At 41.7% G+C, this 19,655-nt stretch overlaps 1 protein-coding gene across 2 annotated transcripts in view; it reads left to right on the top strand.

The window, feature by feature from the left end:
• Positions 1–19,655, top strand: part of Asxl3 (ASXL transcriptional regulator 3) — a 172,645-nt gene that overhangs the window by 136,174 nt on the left and 16,816 nt on the right. For both annotated transcript variants that reach the window (XM_063277685.1, XM_056984980.2), the window contains exons 10-11: positions 16,037–16,133; positions 18,886–18,991. In XM_063277685.1, coding sequence (XP_063133755.1) covers positions 16,037–16,133; positions 18,886–18,991 — 203 coding nt within the window. The remainder of the gene's footprint in view (positions 1–16,036; positions 16,134–18,885; positions 18,992–19,655) is intronic.

Genomic DNA, 19,655 nt, shown 5'->3' on the forward strand with positions numbered 1-19,655 from the left:
TTATTTCCATCGTTTTAGTCTTCCCTCATACATTACATTCCAACTGCAGTTTCTCTTCCTTCCTTTCCTCCAAAGGCAGGCAAAAGAGTCAGAGTCAGCCCAAGCTTCTACTGTTATGAGTTCCACAAAACTATTAAACGACACAACTGTAACATGTGCAGAGAGCCTAGATCAGACCCATGCAGACTCCCCGATTGTCTGTTCAGTTTCTGTGAGCTCCTACAAATCCTGCTTAGTTGGTTCTGTGGATTTTCTTGTGGTGTCCTTGACCCCTCTGGCTCCTTTCTTCCTTCATTTACTGGGTCCCCAAGTTCACTTCATGTTAGGTCACCATGCCCAGGTTGCTAAGGCATCTGCTTGGCCCAACTTTGGAATATGCTATCAGTACATTTGTCATAAAAATCCTTTATCTCTTGGGATCCTCTCTCATGATTCTGTTCCAGAATCAGTTTGGAGAAATGGGGAAGTAAATGAACAATGGCCTGAGGACATGTTATCATTGTGCTAACTGTGACATAGTACCGAATGTCACAGGTGTTGTTTCTGTTCCCAATGAGAGCAGAACTTATTACACATCAAAGCCACCATTCAGATGCTTTTCCTTGGCATGACTGGCATTTCATTTTGGGAATTTAAAGGAGCATTTTGAGACAGAGAATGTTTACCTCTACAAGATTCTCATGCCCTTGGTTTGTTGTTAGTTTGTAGTCCAACTTTCTTTGTGGTTTTGAGTTTTCTTTGCAAATGGAGTTCCTCACTCCAGTGAACTGTACACTGTCTTTAAAGTGGCAAGCTTTGAATGGGTTACTTGTTGTACCCCGTTCTGGTTGTGTTACTTTGGCCTGGCCCAATTGCAAGAAAGAGATTTGCTGGGAGAGAGTTCCAGAAATGCACTGGGCTCTGCTCTGCAGCTGTCTAATTCTAGGGCATCACTATTGCTCTCCTGACCTGTGTCCTGGTATTTAGACCCTGTCGCTCTCTCCTGCACATGGGAGAGGTTGTCTTATATTATGGAATTCCTTTCTAGAATAACTTTGTCGTGAGCTCCAGTATCAATGCCCGTCCAGTCCGTTGTAGCCTGAGTGGTTGGACAGGTTGACTCAAGGATAAGGAACGCCAAACATAACAGCAGAAATCATCGTGATGCCATGCAGCATTCTGTCAGTAAGCCTTTATGGAGATGTTCAAACCACAGCCACTGCCATAGCCAAATACAAAATAATAAATTCAGTTACAATGTTTAAAAAAGTGAGTATTTTTGTTACTTAATTACACAGTTCCCAAATGTGAACTTTGTACATGCTGATATTCTGTATCAATGTCAAAGTTAGAAACATCTCATGGGCTCTCTGGCTGTATTATTAAGATCCAAGCCATATAGTTAAGTCCAATGTTGGTTGCTTACACACTATCCCATCTCCCTTAGGATTCATAGACATATTTGATGATTATGAGATTTAATTAAAACACAGACTACCTTAGTATGGTAGTGCACAGCTGTGATCTTGGCACTGTAAACACTGACCCTGGAGAGTTGCTGGGAGAGGCTGACTAGTCCAGGATATAAGGTGAATTCAAAACCAGCCTGTGATACATGAAACCATGCAGTTGTTTTAAGAAAGGAAAGACCTGTTATGGTTACAAATGTATTTAGTCCTAGCTCTCGGGAAGCAGAAGCAGGAAGATCTCTGTGAGTTTGAAGTCAGCCAGTCCTATAGGGATTGCCTTTGGGGATAGATAAAGGTCAGAGAGAAATGGAGAGACAAAGACAAAGAGACAGAGACAGATAGACAGACTGACAGTCATTCATTCAATCAGACAGACAGAAGAAAGAAAGAAAAGGAAGGCAGGCAGGAAATATATCCTAGGGAATTTGGTACATTATCAAAAACAAATACTGCTCAGATCAATATGTCAGTTACTTTTCTGTTGCTGTGACAAAATGCCTGACAGAAATGATATAAAGGACAGGCGATGTTTGTGCTCACAGTTTAGGTGATCATGAAATTATGGCAGCTGAAGCACCTGGAGTGGCCCCATTCATAAGTTAAAACACCTTTATAGGAAAAAGAGAAAAGACGAAGATCACAAAGCAAGCCTTTACTAAATGATTACTAGTGATTTCCTCATATAAAATTTAATACTGATGTGTTATTTGTTGGGCAGAATGATAAGTTCTTCTATGTTTATTAATATTAATTCAAGCAAATTAACTTTTCAGTTGTATATGTTTGAATAATGAACAAGGACTAAAACCTATTAAGGAACTGGATCTTCTGAGTATGGTGAAGACATAGAAACGGATTTATCAGCACATTTTTTCTGACTGTAAACCCAGTCCCAGTGTGGCAACTGAGTGGCATAACTATGGAGAACACAGTGGGGCTGAAATGGTCCAAATCCTTCAGAAGTCTGTTCTCCCTTTCTCTGTCCCTGTCCCTCCCTCCTTCTCTCCCTCCCTCCCTCTGTCCGTCCCTCACTCCCTTCCTTCCTTCCTTCCTTCCTTCCTTCCTTCCTTCCTTCCTTCCTTCCTTCCTTTCTTCCTTCCTTTCTTTCCTTATTTTATAGGATGTTAGAGGAACTCAGTGATATGTAACAATTAAATCGTTTTAGCCTTACTAGAAGAAATGGTGTCTTCCGGTTTGAAGATTGCCTGTAGCTCCTTGACCTACGTTGAAGACAAGGACGGTCCAGGGAGGAATGTTGTACATAACAGTAGCTGCCAGTGTTGGTGATGGAGGCAAAAGCTAAACCTCACTTTCCCACCTTTTTTCTTTCTTTCTACACAGAAAAGACAGTGGGTAACAGTAGCCCATGTTATCTGGATGTGCTTTATCGGATCCTTTAACCAAAGTACCAGTAGGCAGGATTGTACAAACACTGGGTTATGTTGTATTATGTACCAGATTATGAAAAACTTTAAACACACCAAAATGAATTTATTGAATGCTATCCTTAAAACTTCTAACCTCTTAGAGATTAAACCCTGCTGTTCATAATCCATAGGACATGACATCCTGTATTCTCTTCCTGTATTCTTTAAACCAAAGCAAGTGTGACCCCAAACAGGTTTTCAACAAATAGTGTCTGCCCACTGATAAGGAAGTAATCAAGTGAGTTTTTCTCACCTGCCCAGAGTTTTGCCTTGTATGCCACAGCATATCTAACTGGTCAGCTTAAGTGAGCATATGTTTAGTTTCTTCAGGGATCACACTTTAGGCTGTCTCTGACTCAGGAGAGAACTAAGACCTCTGTGCAGGGTTTAGCAGGCAAGCTCCTTTCCCTCTTGAGTTTCTGCTCCTGAGTTTGTCTGTTTTGTTCTTCCTCCAGTTTTCCTATTACCAGTGTTTTCCTCCTCTGCTTCCTTCCTCTTCCCAGATCTCTTATGTTCATGATCCCCTTTCTAGTTTCATGACCTCTACACACACACACACACACACACACACACACACACACACACACACACACACACACACTTTAAATCTAGGTTCCTTACATGATAACAGCTGTGCAATGTTCGTTTTCCTGAACCTGTGAAACCCTCAACACTTAAAGGGATACTTCTCTCCCTAGGGAGTTAATGTGTGGATTTACTTACAGTAGAATTTAAAGTAATTTTCTGTCCTGGGTCACCCTAACATGAGAAACTGTATTAAAGGGTCCGCAGCATTAGGAAGGTTAACAACCACTGTATTAGAGGCACTTTACAATGGTACAGAGGTCTGTCACACCCACCCATAAATGTTTGTTTGTTTGTTTGTTCGTTCCATCGTTTGAGACAAGGTCTCATTCTGTAGCCAGTGGCCTCAGATTCACACTTCTCCTGCCTAGCCTCCCACCAAATAGTTATTATTAACCTGAACTGCTACATCAGGAGGGTGGTGTGCATAGAAATAAAAGAAAACAGGCCGAATCTCCAGAAGCAGACTGCCTTTTAATCGGGACAATGAGTAGGTGGTACCAGTCTCCCCTCATGAATTATCACATGTGGTAAAGGGGACTTGGGTTTTCATAGGACCAAAAAATGTTCGGATTAAAGATCCCATCAGTTAGATGCCATGACAGAGGCTTTCTCCATCTCTTTCTAAGAGTCCACAGGCCTGAGCAGAATTTGTCAGTCTACCTGAGGCTTTGACATCCTCACCCCTTCGTCAGCTTCCTGAGAATGGTCTCTGAGCCAGTGCTATTTGGTGCATTTTGTGTGTATTTATTCATGCACTCCTCACTGAAACTCTGAAGTAAATTACTAGTAATTCCAAATTTACCAATGATGGAATTGAACTGCGGAGAGAGAGATGAGCTTCATGGGCTTTAAATGTCCAGCCAAAAAGAACTAAAGAAAGGGCAGCGGCAAGAATGACTCTGCTGCCGAACTGACCCACACACTTGCCTCCTTGCTCTGCGTGAGCAGAGTCCTCAGCTCCCTGCCCTGTCTGACTGTATTCCCAGCTCCCAGTACATCCACCAAAAGGAATGCCTACCATACCTACATCTTAACTGAAAAAGACACATCAGTATAATACAAAAAAGAAGCTTTTTAGGGGCTAGAACCTGACTTGATGCTTGGACTGAACATATAACATCTATGTATATGTCAAATCTGTGTGTGTGTGTGTGTGTGTGTGTGTGTGTGTGTGTGTGTGTGTGTATACAGATTGATACATATTGTAATCCCAACCCCAACAATGATGGTATTAGGTGTGTCCTTTGGAAGCATGACGGGATGGTGACCAAGTTGACTTGACTGAAGTTAAATAGCAAGGTGATGCAATCTGTGGACCCAGAAATGGTTCTTTCTAGATCCTACATCTACAAACACCGCCTATTTAGACTCTGGCCTTCAAATTCGAGAAATCAATTTTAGTTGTTTATAAGCTACCTGTCTGTGGGATTCTGTTATAGGCGTGAATACAAAATGAGACTGGGGTTGTTGCACGCATTAAATTAACGACAGTTGTTATTATTATCGGGTCTGAGTTTTATTGAACAATAAAGAGAAAGGGACATCATTAAACTGGAGGTAGGCCGGAGCAGATGCAGTACAGAGAAAAGGTTTTCAAAGCCTCAAAGAGGGAAACGAGGGCAGAGTGGAGCCAAAGTTAGCAGCTTCTTCTCACATCCATTCTGCTCTAAGGACTTCTCATGTACTGCCAACATCGAGTCCTTTCCTTTTCTACTCCAGGGCCCAGGCTCTTGTGGAAACAGAAGCCGTCTGTCCATTTCATGGTTCCTGGCACGTAGTTGATGCTTATGGAGTGTTTGTTAAAGAAAGGAGTGACTAATAGATAGTCCCTTAAACACAGCTGTTCAGAGTATTACAAATAGAAACAGTGACTCACTGGTTCTCACTACATTATAACATAACCTTATTTTATCTCTGTGAGCACATGAGCTTGTGTTTCACCAGCTAGAACACTCATGTTCAGTTTAATGGCTGAGTGCATTGAATGTCTGCTTTTCCCCCTTCTCCTCCCACAGAGGGAACACTGGACAGAAGTTAAAAGGGGCATTGCCTTTTAATGAATATGCACAAACTAGGTGAGATGGCGTAGCCCTTTAATCTTAGAGCTGTGGAAGTGAAGGCAGAAGGATCAAGGTCATCCTTGGTTAGTTATGGGATTCAAGGTCTACATGAGCGACCCTATCTCAAAAAATAAACAGGAACAACTTATGTGTACACATTTTCATATTCCTAAGACTTCTTCGGATTTTTTTTTATCTGCCTTTAGGTCATTTTGAAAACACCACTTCTCATAAATGCTTGTCAGATGGCCCCAAGGTGTGAGCAAAAACTGTCTACAGATTTGTCATGAAGTGATGTTCCATGAATATCAAAGCTTACTATTCTAATTTTAGGTTAAAGCGTCATCTGTCGAGGATTTGTTTTTGCTTTAGATGTCTTTATTATTTATTTTTACTGATTCTCCCACAGGCTGCTTTTCATCTGAACTGCACACTGAGGCATTATTGAAATTAGCACACGCTACGTGACAAGTCAGGGCAGCGGCCATTTAAAGGGGTCTCAGAATATTAAAAGGAGAGTGCAGTGTCGTTGGACAGTATTTGTTGTTTCTGGTAATACTGCTGTCGAGACTGATACTTGACACAAGCTTCCCAGTGTACGCTCAGTAACTGAGCCCATTTACAACCCGATCTTGAGCTTTTCCTTTACCATTTGTTTTATGCAAGCTTCTATGTTCTAAAGACAACCATTTCCCCATGACATATGTGATGAAATTAAAAACCAGGAAAAACTTTTGATAGTCCTGTTAGAAAAAAATCCATTTTCCTGGTCACTAAGGCCACAAGTTACTATCCTACATGTCTATTCTGTGGGATCCCCAGCATCTGCCTGGTCATCGTAAGAGATTTGAATGCATGATGTGGATGCCATCATTTTATCAAGGTGCTTAAGCTGTTTACAAAGTAGATTTTCCAAGGGAAAATAGGTGTGTGTGTATGTGTATAATATATGCTTATAAGTGCATGCACTCCTAGTGCATGAGCCAAGTGAGTTCATGCATATGTACATACAATATGCACGTGCACACACACACACACACACACACACACACACACACACGCACACACATCTTTTATTATAAGAAGACTCGTTTTCCACAAGTCTTGTTGCCACTATGCCACCTGAGAATGTGTGTTTCGAGCTCCTTTTCAATACATTTATTGAGATCTCAATAATCAGATGTCCTACGTGCCTGCCCATTCCCCTGCCAGAATTCCCTCTGGTTCAAAATGACATGTGGCCTCCTCCTGAACACAGCAGATCTAGCTCCCAAACCTTCCCTGCTGAACTTTGTACCTTGTAAGTTCTTCCTGGGGTTGAGTGCCTATCACAAGAGCGGCAGGCTGTGGGAAGAAAAGAAATCATCTAGGCACAGAACAGGGGAGGCTTTTATTATGAAAATCAGCTTTGAAACTCTGTCATAACAATTATGACACAAAAGCCTTCCACTTTTCCATCTACATGTTGATTTTTTTTCACAATATTTTCTTTCCAAAGTCTCTCTTTTGTTCATTCTAGTTTGATTCTGTGAGTTATTTTTAAATTGGGTAAAAGGACGAAAATTACATAACTTAAAAATTCTTGTATGCCTTTATGTCTGTATAATGAAATCTTCATGGTTTAAAAAGTTGTTTGTGTACATAAAGATTGGAAAAATAGAAAATAATTAAGTTGCCTACAATAAAATTTAAGTATTTTTATTTTTGTTGAGAATTTCATACATTTGTAAAAAAAAATGTCTTTTTATCCCATCCACTTCCTAATCCCACCCTCCATCTCCTCTACAACCCTCTCTTCAACATAATCTCTCTCCCAACTTCCTGTTCCCTTTTTTTGTATAACCTGAGTACACTTACACCTATATGTGCATGAGGCGAGGCTACCCAGGAGAGCATGGGCAGCCTATCAGGGCTCACATCCCTGAAGAAAAATGACTCTCCATACCGTACTGTACACCTATCAACTGCTGCTGTAGATAGGGGTGGGGCTTTATGACCCCTTCTCCAACTCATGCTTGAAGGTTGACTGGCTTGACACTGTGCAGGTCTTATAGTCTTCCTATCCTGTCTTCCACACTGTTCCCTGCACTAGGGATAAAAATGTCTACTAATATGTGAGAATCCACCGACACTGACCACTTGGGACTGTAGGAGCTGCTGTCTGCAGTGGGATTTAATTTGATGCTCGTTGGTGACTAGAGTGAGGATTATTATATTATTTTTTCAAGATTCTATTTCCCACTCCATAGAATTACTTTGGTTATTAAATCCTGACAGTCTGGTAATATCTTGAAAATTATTCTAAGTCCAGATCTTAAAATGTTCTCATTTTTTTGTTAAACAGGGATTTCATATGAAGCACGGACATATTCATTAGACTTAAATAGTTTGCTCCTGACTGCTCTCATACATAGCTGTGTGACATTTCCCGACTGTATCCTCAGAGAGTAATTGTTCCATAAGATATTGATAATTGCTCTGAGAAGGGATTACAAGCCAATGAGTTTGGCAAACAGTGCATAATTCATTCTTATAAGAAATTCCAGTACATTACAAAATGCTTATAGTAAAAAATAATAATAATGGGCTTTAGAAGTAGGTGCAAACTGTATTTGTTGGAAGAAAAGGGTGCTTTTTAGATGCATTAACCTAAAGTCATCTAATAAATTAGCTGGCTTGGAAGGGGCAGCCTGGGGAATATTGGCTTAGTCTAACGTTACTTGCAAAGTGTTCTTCAGCACATTCTTATCCTATTTCTGGATCCATTTCTTTTAGTGATTCCCCCATCCGTCTTTCAACAGCCTCCTTTAATTTTTATGCCTCTTTATGTAGTTCTGAAGAAAAAAGTCCCCCTTGCAAGTGAGACCTGAACATACACAGTCAGTCTCCCGAGCTGTCTACTACATCTGACTGGGTGATTGGGTTTTAAAATGAAAACTAGTTTTTTAAAGAAAACAGAGTGCTCTCACTTAATTCTTACCAGAGTTCTTGACCAAATCAGATATAAGGGAGTCAGTGACAACAGCTCACCAGAGCTGGTCGCTTTCCAATATGGCACTATATTAGGCTCAGCATCCCCCTTAGTGTCCCACTGTCTGGGCTGCCCTTCCTCTGAAAAGCATATTGATTATTTTTTAGTGGAAGCAACAGCTTGCATGGTGTTCTGCACACTCTGTTGACCTGAGTAATTTTAAGTGTTTCGGTGGGTGTTATCACATGCACAATACAGCATCATTTCCTCAACACTCCCTCTTACGTCTGTGTTAGCACATCGTTTCCCAATGCTCCCCCTTATGTCTGTGTTAGCACATCGTTTCCCAATGCTCCCCCTTACATCTGGGGTAGCACATCATTTCCCAATGCTCCCCCTTATACCTGTGTTAGCACATCATTTCCTAATCCTCCCTCCTTTATAGCCATGATGCTGCTCCCTTCTTTATACCCATCATGCTGCTTGCTCTGATTTCCTGATGACTTCTCCATGATTTTTTTTTTCATTCTCCCAGCAGCATCTCCTGTCTGCCTCACTTTTCATCACAATGCTCTTCAGAAGCCCTCTTTTATTTTGTTCAATCTTCCTTGGATATTCTCATTCATAAATGTTTAAAATTAACAATCTCCATGCACACACGTGTGCGCCTGCCTGTCCTTTATCCTGGAAACAAAGTCACTCACTGAACCTGAGGTTACTTAGGTTGGCAACAAGCCCCAGTGACCCTTCTGTCTGTGGTGTGGGGTAAGGATGGGGGTTACAGGTGTGGACGACTATGCCGTTTATCATATCCAGTCCCAACCCCTATCATGTTTCTCATGAATTATAGCAATCAGTACATTTTAATGAATCTGAGTAGTCCTTTTCTAAAGCTCTACTGTTCATGACAATGGCCAATAGCCAGTCACACAGCTGCTCATAACTGGAGATGTGGCAGCTTTGTGTTGTATTGAGATGGGCCATGTACTGACATATAACTGAGTAGCAAATAATTTTCAAAGAGAATGTAAAACAGCTCAGGAACAACATTTGAATTTAGTTACATGTTAAAATAACATTTTATGTAGGTCAAAATAAATAAAATGTATTCTTAGAAATAACTTTGTGTTTCTTTACATTTTCCAATGCAGAGACAAAACTTAAAATTATATGTAAATATTTTTATTGCTGTCCTCTCTGCTTTTTAAAGTATTTGCACACAAAAACAACTGAACTGTTCCTTTGAAATATCAGATTTTATCCTGACTAGCTTTGTGGGCATTCTGAATGCTCCCTGGAGTCCAGGGCACAGTAGGTCCTGTTGCCCACCATGCTGCCCATGATATTTGACTGTCTCTCTCCTTACTCCTTCACTCACTAAGTTCTCTGCTTTTATTCCTCAGCTTGTTCTTCCCCAGTTCCTCCAAGTGTGACCCCAATTAGTTCCTTAATACTGAGTTACAAGGAGACTCTCCTTACACTGTCTAAACCAACATGCTGCTGACCTAGACACCAACTTGCTTATTCTCAGCAGGTTTTGGCTTTACATTGGACAACTCTCCACTCTCTGTAGAATGAAATCTAAGTTGTGTTTCTAAATGCAATGTTGTTGCTTGACCAGTTTCCACTCCCAACATATTCCTCCCTATTCTGCTAATACATGTTCTTATTGTGTTGGGAAATCATGTGGAAGAGATACAAAACCAGAAAAAAAGAAAAAGAAGATAGTGTTAAAAATATGTTAAGCTTGGTAGTCTATGATATGATCACATGGAAATTGAAGGAGGAAGATAAGGAGTTTAAGTTCGGCATTAGTTACAGTGTGAGGCTATATGAGATGCTGCCTTGCCCCTGCTTCTCTCTCCCTCTCCCTCTCCCTCTCCCTCTCCCTCTCCCTCTCCCTCTCCCTCTCCCTCTCCCTCTCCCTCTCCCTCTCCCTCTCCCTCTTCCTCTCCCTCTCCCTCTCTCCCTCCCCCCTCTATCTCTCTTTCACATACAAACACACACACACACACACACACACAAATTAAAAGATTATTTTATTAAACATAAGTTGAAATTAGATGATACAGCAGTGTTTGTTTAATGCTTTGAATTCCACTTGCCACATACCCATTCCTAAATGTCTCCAGCACTGTTGTGGGTGGGTTTTTGTTTTGCTTTGCTTTTTGTTTTGTGTTTTTTAAGTGGACTCTCACTTTGAAGACCAGGCTGGACTAAAATCCACTATGTAGCTTAGGCTATCCTTGAACTCACAGTAATCCACCTGCCTTACAAGAATGTGATTACAGTCATGTACTAACATAGCCAGCTAAAGTGTTTTAATAACTAAATGATAAACTCATCAAGAAAGAGTTTAAATCTTTGCATCATCCCAGGATCTGTGCATAAATACATTTCTCTTTACTCTTATTATTTTCCCTAGAGAAATCATTTCAGTCAGGCTCTTTTTTTTTCTTGCTAATTTAAAAGGAAGAGCAGCTGATCAATAGCTTAGCTAGACATTTCATCACGAGAGAAGATTTTTCAGAATGAATGTTTCTATCATGGCTAATAAAAACAAAATTTATAGCTCATCAATAAATAACTAACCTTTCAGAAATGTTTATTGTTCTAGTTCATTAAAGCGTTATATCTTTCAGACAGTATTTTTAAAGGCCATAAAATTAATAGTGTATTTTAAAAGTTTTATTGGCACGTATTTCTTAAGACTATTTTAGCTACAGTGTTTAATTGTGCTGTCTCACATAGGTTGGGAACCTTAATTTCCATGTACTTTCTATTTGAAAAGAAAATGATTTTCCTCCGGGGCTAGCTTCCATGATCTACAGTGTGTTTTTATCACACTTGCATGTTTATGTACTCAGATCTTGGGAATCTGTCAGAGTTAATCTGGATCTGCTGTTTCTCTGTGTCTTAAAATTAGTAACCAAGCCCCCAGCCTGGCAGAACCTGTGAAGCAGAAATTCTGTATATTAGCTGCCAGAGAGAAATTTCAAATCTTTTGCTAACCAAAATAAGGGTAGCAAGAAAACCATTGGGGAGACCACTGGAGACCCTGTACACTGCATAGGCTGTGGTTGCATCAGCACCATGCACGTCCCTAAATACAGAGCATTTTATGCCTTTCCCACCATGCCTAATCCACACAGACTCCTCACCACACAGGTTCCTGTGCACTGTGGGGAACTTGCCCCGCACCATTTAAAATCCACCTGTGAAGCAAAAGTCTGGTTTCCATTTTCATCTCTCTGTATGCAGCAGCTTTTCTGTGACAACATGGAGGTCCTCTAGCAGCCTCTGCCCACATTCCGGGCTTAGAGTCACATCACATGACATACTTGGTAACATACATGGAAGATCCGCTTGGCTTCAAGGGCAGACATCTTTAACCTACTCCTGCCAGAGTGATACTGGGCGGTGTTAGGACTCCCTCTGACCTGCTCACGTGGGCTTGCATCTTTGACCCCAGAGACCTTCATCAGTCCTGAGGATCACCATGAATTATGTTCCTTTGATCATCTGTCCTCTAAATCGTCCATTCAGTCTACTGTTCAATAAAGACTCCACATCCACTCCTCCTTTCCTTTTCACCTTTACACATCCCTAAGATCACCTTTGCAGGCATAGATCTTTAAGACATTTCTGAGGTGCCACCAGTTTAGAGAGTTTTCTGTTGCCTAGAATAGGGCCCTACTCATGGATTCCCTGCATTGTGGATCAAGCTAGCAACATCATGAAATGTAGGAGAGAATTAAAAGGGGGCACTTAGAACTGGAAGCCACTAACCTAGAACCTTGCATTGACTTGAAAAGTGTGGGGCGGCGGGCTGTGAAAGGTGCCCTGAATCCCCGATTCCCCCAAGGACCCTAAGGGACGGCAGGGGGATCATGGCCTTCTCATGTAGCTGCAGGCCTCCCACAGTCTTCTATAGAGAGGTTTGAGATATACAAGTCATGTAGGGCAATGCCTCGAGCCCCTCTCAAGACAGATCAATCATAGAAGCAGGACCACACCCCAGAATATGTAGATGAAGTATTCCCAAGCTCTCAGGCAGGCCAAACCAATAGGAAATCCCTGCTGTCAGACACTGTCCCATCCAAAATCCGTATTTAAGAATCATGTTCAGAAGGATTAAAGGTGTGCAAGAATCACTCTGTCATCTGAGAGCTTCTGTCATAAGAGCTATAACACCGCTACTTGGGGAAGAGATCTGCTCTCCCAAAATTGCTGCCAGAAGCCCTCTTGCACCCCTTGCTGGCTAGTCAGTCCCCTGCTGGCTCAGTCCAGCTTGGAATGGAGGCAGAACAACAACAGTGGAGACAACAAAAAAGATGTTCCCCTCCCTGACTGAGTTCTGTTCCCTTCTCCTGAACCCGCACACCTAGCTGGACCAGAGATCTCCGTGGAAAACTTCTGGCATGGAAGCCCACAAGTGGCACTCAGTAGGCCAATCCTGGGCAGCCCTAAATTTTCGACTTATGTCTTATCTACAGTCCACCCTGTTTCCCATGGATCTGAATTGTCCCCTGTTTGTTCCCGCAGGTTGCTTTTCAGGTCTCTGAACTTGAACAGAAGTCCAAGACTTTACAGACTTGGGTAGAACTAGGGCGTGCAATAGTTTTCCTGGCTCCTTTGCATTGCGTGGGCTTCAGAACCTCAATGGAGCTTCACAACTTCTGGGGTCATTCCTACTCTCTTAGCACTTGTAGTGTCGGACATGAGGGCTACTCTTTCATAAGTTACTCAAGAGGGAATAAAGAGTGGAAGGAAGGAAGGAAGGAAGGAAGGAAGGAAGGAAGGAGGGAGGGAGGGAGGGAGGGAGGGGGGAGGGAGGGAGGGAGGGAGGGAGGGAGGGAGGGAGGGAGGGAGGGAGGGAGGGAGAGAGAAGGACAGTAAGGACAAAGGCAATAACTGCTTGGTTAACTACAGGCTGTTCCAGTCACAAGCCGGACTTAACCTCTGTTTGACATTCCTCCTATCCTCCCTTAAGACCCATTTATCCTCAGACTTGCTCTTCTGCTGGTAGACTTGGTAGCAGGACGCAGACATCACTGCTGAGGCACGTGAGCCTACGTCTGTCTTGCCACTGTTCGCTGCTCTGATCGTATTTTGTATGTGCCAGGAGATATGCAGTGTATGCTCAGGGTTTCCGTAATTCTCCCGCCTGCCCCGCTCTGCAACAGCAGCTCTCTCCCTCTGCATCATCCCACTCGTTTAGAACTTTGCTTTGCAATCCCACTGCATGAGAGATACAAGGTATCCAGGCAAAACTTAGCTACCATAACATTCTTAACTCAGTGCCTTAGCTATTCAAATATTTTTATCCTGATAACATGGTTCTGCCTCCATATTGAACCTGGAGATATTTGAAGGCACCTTTAGATGTTGCATCTTTGAGAGGAGCTGCTGCTACTAATTAGGAATGCTAATTTTCCCACAGTGCACAGAGGTTTCATGCTCCTAAAAGACAGCAGTATCATGATAAGCAACATGCCCCAGTAGAAGTGATTCACCCAGGGAGGAGGTGGGCCTCTAATCTCATTGATCATAGAACTTAGAGCACAAAGTGCACACAGCAGGTAAGTGGGTCCTGGTACTAGCAAATTTTACTCTTAGCTCTCTGGTCCATACACCTTAGCCACCAGAAACTTGTCATCAAGTAGCAGCTAATAATTCAGTGGTTAAACTGAATTCTGAAAGTGTTATTCTAGAATTATCTAGTTGACCAACAGAATGACTGGATATTTTTCACAAAAGTTAGGACCATAAAGCTCTATCTTGGCTACCATAATACTTACTTTTAAAATCACTGTTACCAAATACCTGGCAAGAAGCAACTTAAGGAAGGGAGGCTTTACCTTGGCTCATAGCTTGAGCACACAGTTAATCATCATAGGGACGTCACGCTGGTGGCATCGTGAGACCGCTAATCATAAAGCACCTGAAGCTCGAAAGGAGAAAGAAGCGAGTTTGCTCAACGCTCATCTTACTCTTTGCATTTAGGCTCTGACCCATGGGTGATTCAACACACTTTAGAATGACTCTTCTGTAACTTAGCACAGTCTAGAAACTCCTCCACAGGCAGGCATGCCCAGAGGCTGGTGTTCGAGGTTCTGCCGAACAATCTGTGAATCTAGATTCTGCCAAAATGTCCATCAGCACCAAGCTGATGACAATCACCCCAAGCACACAGAATACAGAAGGATGGAAAGGCTCTAGATTAAACTGAATCGTTTTCTCCATGTAGCAAATATTGAAAACTTAAGGACGGCGACTTTTTCTTCATTTCTAGCATCCACACAAGGACCAGATAAGTTCATACTGGTCACCTAAAAGGTATCTATTAAGTAATGTTAAAAAACAAAGAGCAAACAATGAGTGAATGAAATGTTGTCTAAAATGTGTTCAGAACATTGAACATGTGTAAAATGTGTTCAGAACATTGAACATGTATAAAATGTGCTCAGAACATGTATAAAATGTGCTCAGAACATGTATAAAATGTGCCAGTGTCTTCCTGGATGGTGATGCTAAGGACCTTATCTGTTGCCCTCCAGTTACTTAGCATTTCCACCATTCCTAATGTCTGCCTTCTCTCAGTTTGATTTTCCATGAGCCAGTCTATAACAAATAGTGTGTGTTTTCAGAATCCATATTCCTCTTTACTCCTGAAAGATGATTTATCTCATGATACATTCATGCAGTCACTGCATTAACTCTTTAATGTTTATGTGGCTGAAGATAGAGTGTAGAAAGAAGAATAAAAGTATGGATACATGACATCTAATTATGGGCGGTAAGATGCTCCCGCAAGTAACACTTGTTGATGCCGTGTGCTTCAACACTGGAATCCACACTGGGGAAGCAGAGAAACAACCATGCAAGGCATGCACTGACTGCTACATTCACTCCACATTATACATGCAACACACATGTGTGTGAGTGTGCATGCACGCACATACACACACTTAGAATCTGCACACACATGCACACAAGTACACATACACATGTGCACACACACATACACTAATAAATTATTTGACAGATTCTTGTTCTGTCACCGCTATTTACATGCTTCCTTCTTGTATGGGTACTGGCAATATGGGAAAAGGACCCGTCCGTATGTTCTTCACATGACAGCAGTTCCATTTGCACAGATTTGTCCTTTACTATTCATGACTCAATATGCATTCCCTCAGCCATTATCTTTCAGCCGTCTTCATACCAAGTCAGTTCATGCTTAGCTTCCTGACACACTTCATCTTTTTATCTCCTATAGTCAGCCCAAAATTAGAGTCAGGGACAGCACTCGTAGTCTCTATGCCGGAAGTCAGCAAGCAGAAGGCATGTGATTGCTACCCAGGAGTCATCTTCTGTTGAGTTTCTTTTCTTTTCCTTCCTCCTACATCAGCCCTTAACACACACATGTGCATGTGAGCGCGCATACACACACCTACCTACTCAATTTTTCTTTTCTTTTTCATGCTTTTACTTTGAATTATCTCTGATGGAATATTGTTTTGTCGGCTTGTTTCCTAGATGGGAAGTGATGGAATTTTACGCCTCAGTACTTCAGCTCTAAATAATGAATTCTTTGCATATGCAGCACAAGGGTGGAAACAGCGGCTGGCAGAAGGTAAATGTCAGTTTCCTGCTATTATGTGCCATGCTAGAGCATGTGAGGTGTGTTAGAACATGAGCACTGCATTAGAGTGTACAGCTCAGCTACAGCACCTGGACCATGTGAGAGCATAAATGCTTTACAACACGCTGTGTACATGCTCTGTTAGAGCACATGTATGGGGTTAGATACTCCCACACTGCTACAGTGCATGTACCATGTTAACATACACGTGCTCTGTGGGAACACAAACACACACTTTGATACAGTGCACGTACTATTATCTTATTAGTTAGTGTCATGTTGCTGTGAGAGAACATAACCAAGGCAGCTCTCATAGGGGGCAGAGTCTTCATTGAGGCTGGCGTACAGTTTCAAAGGTTTAGTCCATTATCCTCATGCAGGCAGACATGATGCTGGAGAAGGAGCTGAGAGAGTTACATCTTGGTCTGAAAGCAGACAAGAGACTGGCTTCAGCAGACAGCCAAAAGGAAGCGCAAGACTTCAAAGTCTATCCCTACAATGGCACAGTTCCTCGAACAAAGCCACATCTACTCCAACAAGGTCACACCTCCTAATATTGTCCCTTCCCATGGACCAAGCATATTCAAACTGCCACACTATGTTAAAGCATATGTGCTACATTAGAATTCATGTGCTCTGCTAGAGTGAGTGCTAGATATACAATGCTAGAGGACATATGGCAATGAGGTACTTTGTTAGAGAATGCTCATACTGCCAGAGTTCACACATGGTTAGAGTACACGCATACTGCTAGAATACACACACACACACACACACACACACTGTGCTAAAGTACATCAACTATGATGGAGTAAAATGCCATCCTAGAGTACACACACTCTGGAGTATACACACCGGAGAGTACACACTGTACTGCACACACACTCTGCAGAGCACATGACACTGTAGTGTACTCACCCACTGTAGAGCACTCACACTATAGAGAACATACATTGTAGAGCACTCACACTGTAGAATACACACACTCCGTGGAGTGCAACCTTGCATACTGTACTGAACTTGATATATTTCTGACTTCCAGATCTTCCCTGCTTTCCCCTGAGACACATTTTCACTTAGCACACCCCCCCTTTCTAAACAACACACTAATACTTTGATGACAAGGAGCTTTTTTAATATCAGACATTTTTTGAAGAATGTGTGATATATCACAGATTTTACATATGCATTTTCATATGTAATATAACTTTCTTGAAATTACAACACAGCTTGAACCATTGTGTTTTTACATGCCCTGGAGTCTAAGGAACTTGTGTCCTCCCCTTTTGTCCCAAACCTTCAGTTATCATTTCCTTCCTTGGAATTCAACCCAGGGTTTGGATAAACTAAAAAACCCAATGTAGCACGTGACTCCCCTCACTCTGAGTTGTGAGCTGGTGGAAAACCTAAGTTTCTCCTTGGAATGCAGATGCCTCCAGCCCATGCCTTCTTAGTCCTCACAGGTCACTTCCTTTCCTCACACTGCCATTTATTCTTACTGTATTTGCATTTTTGTTTTAACCCTATTTTATATCAAACAGCATGCCTTAGAAGTTCACAGTCTATTTCAAATTCATTCTCTAAGCCTGCATTCTCACAGTCCTCTCATGGATTCCATTGGAAGCTCCTTTTCTTTAATAGTAAATAATGATGCTTTAAACATAACGTTTTCTTTTGTACAGTACGTTTTCTCCAAGCAGCCTTATTTACCACCTAGTTTAAGCTCCTGTGCTATCTACAAGCTTCCTGTTCTGACTGGTCCCTTCCCTTCACCCCCGGGTGTTTATAAATCTCACAAGCTTGTTCTACACACTCTAAATTCCAAATGGTGCCTATAAACCTAGGATTTCCCCTGCTTTTCTCTCCTTCCTCCTCCTTTCTCTGAACTGTCACCTTACACTCACACTTGGGTATCTAAAACCTGGACAGTACCTGGGACTCTGCTTTCTCTCTGATGTCTCTTAGCTCCCCATTGTTGCTGGCCCCTCGGAGCCTGCATCTTTCCCTCCATGCCATTTGGGGGTCTTCAGGCAGGAGACTGTTGCTTTCTCCACCGCTTTGCCACTCGTCTTTCCAGACTGTTTACCTATCCGTGCTCTTCCCTCATGGGATGCGATGAGGTATTCCTGTCTCCTGAAGGAAATGCTCATCTCTCTATAGAGTGTGCATTGGGTAATTGACTTCAGCCTTCCTTTATTACTTAATTTCATCCTATATTCTGCTCAGAACTGACCACTCAAAAGGACATAAATATGCATATTCACGTCTCCGTGCCTTGTGATTTAATCACGGACATAAGCCTGATCATCCTTTAAAAGCTAACTCAAGAATCAGCCCCTAAATGTAATCCTCTTTAATTGACTTAGGGAAAATTAAGTGCTGTCCTGTCTCTACTTTCAATGCATATATTATTCTTATGGCCTGTACGAGACTTTGGACAATATTTCATAGTCCATTATGCACCTTCTCGTTCCATCAGGATGATTTCCTCCAGGACAGTGGATATACGGTTTCGTTTCCAGCCCATAGTATGCAATACCTTTGCCAAATGTTTTAGAGTTGGTCTAACGTGAAATGAGCATTTGAGTGGTGTTCATAAAAGGGGCGATATTAGAAATGTGATCATTACGCTTCTTACTTTTAATGTCCAGTGAAGTTTACCCAACTGAATGGCAGGCGGTCTTTCCGGATTGGCAGAAGACATGCACATTTTAATTCAATTTATTGCCAATTTTTTTTTCAGGAGAGTTTACCCCAGAAATGCAATTACGAATAAGGCAAGAAATTGAGAAGGAAAAGAAAACAGAACCTTGGAAAGAAAAATTCTTTGAGAGGTTTTATGGAGAGAGGTAAGTACTAGAGATTTTCTCTTATTTCTCCTATAAGAAAATGAAAATGTAATTCTCTGCTTCCCACGGCACCCTCATATGCTGTAAAACTTAATCCTGTGATAAAAGGCAATGGTCCCCCAGTGAACGAAATTGCAGGTAAAATTATAGTGGCATATCAGCACTTAAATTTTAAAAATGCGCTTTCAAGGTTTATAACATGTGCATGAGAAATCATCTTAGGTCGAAAATTACACATGGAATCTCAAAGAAGTCATCTGTGGTTTGCTTAAGTGGATTTTGATAAAATTCCCTTAGTTTTGAATCCAAGTATTTTCATTAATAATTATGCTGAAGTCATGTAGTTGAGACACATTTAATTCATATGCTTGTCCCCTACAAATGATGAGTTGAGGTGCCCATTCTACTGTGTGCTTAGTTCTTGTGTTGGAGAGAGCCTGAGAGTACAGTTTAACATTTCCAGTGAGTGTGTATGTTGGTTTAGTGTTTTTTCAATTTAGTGTGTATATGTGTATGATGTATGTGCATGAAGAACATCCTGACACAGCACCTGTCTAATGGTCCGAGAACAACTGCTGGGTGTCACCCAGGTCTCTGCCATTGTACTACATTCTCCAGGCTAGCTGGTCCTGCAGCATTCAGCTGAGACATTCTCCTGTCTTTG

This window comes from Rattus norvegicus, chromosome 18, assembly GCF_036323735.1.
Source record: "Rattus norvegicus strain BN/NHsdMcwi chromosome 18, GRCr8, whole genome shotgun sequence".
Classification (NCBI taxonomy): Eukaryota; Metazoa; Chordata; class Mammalia; order Rodentia; family Muridae; genus Rattus; species Rattus norvegicus.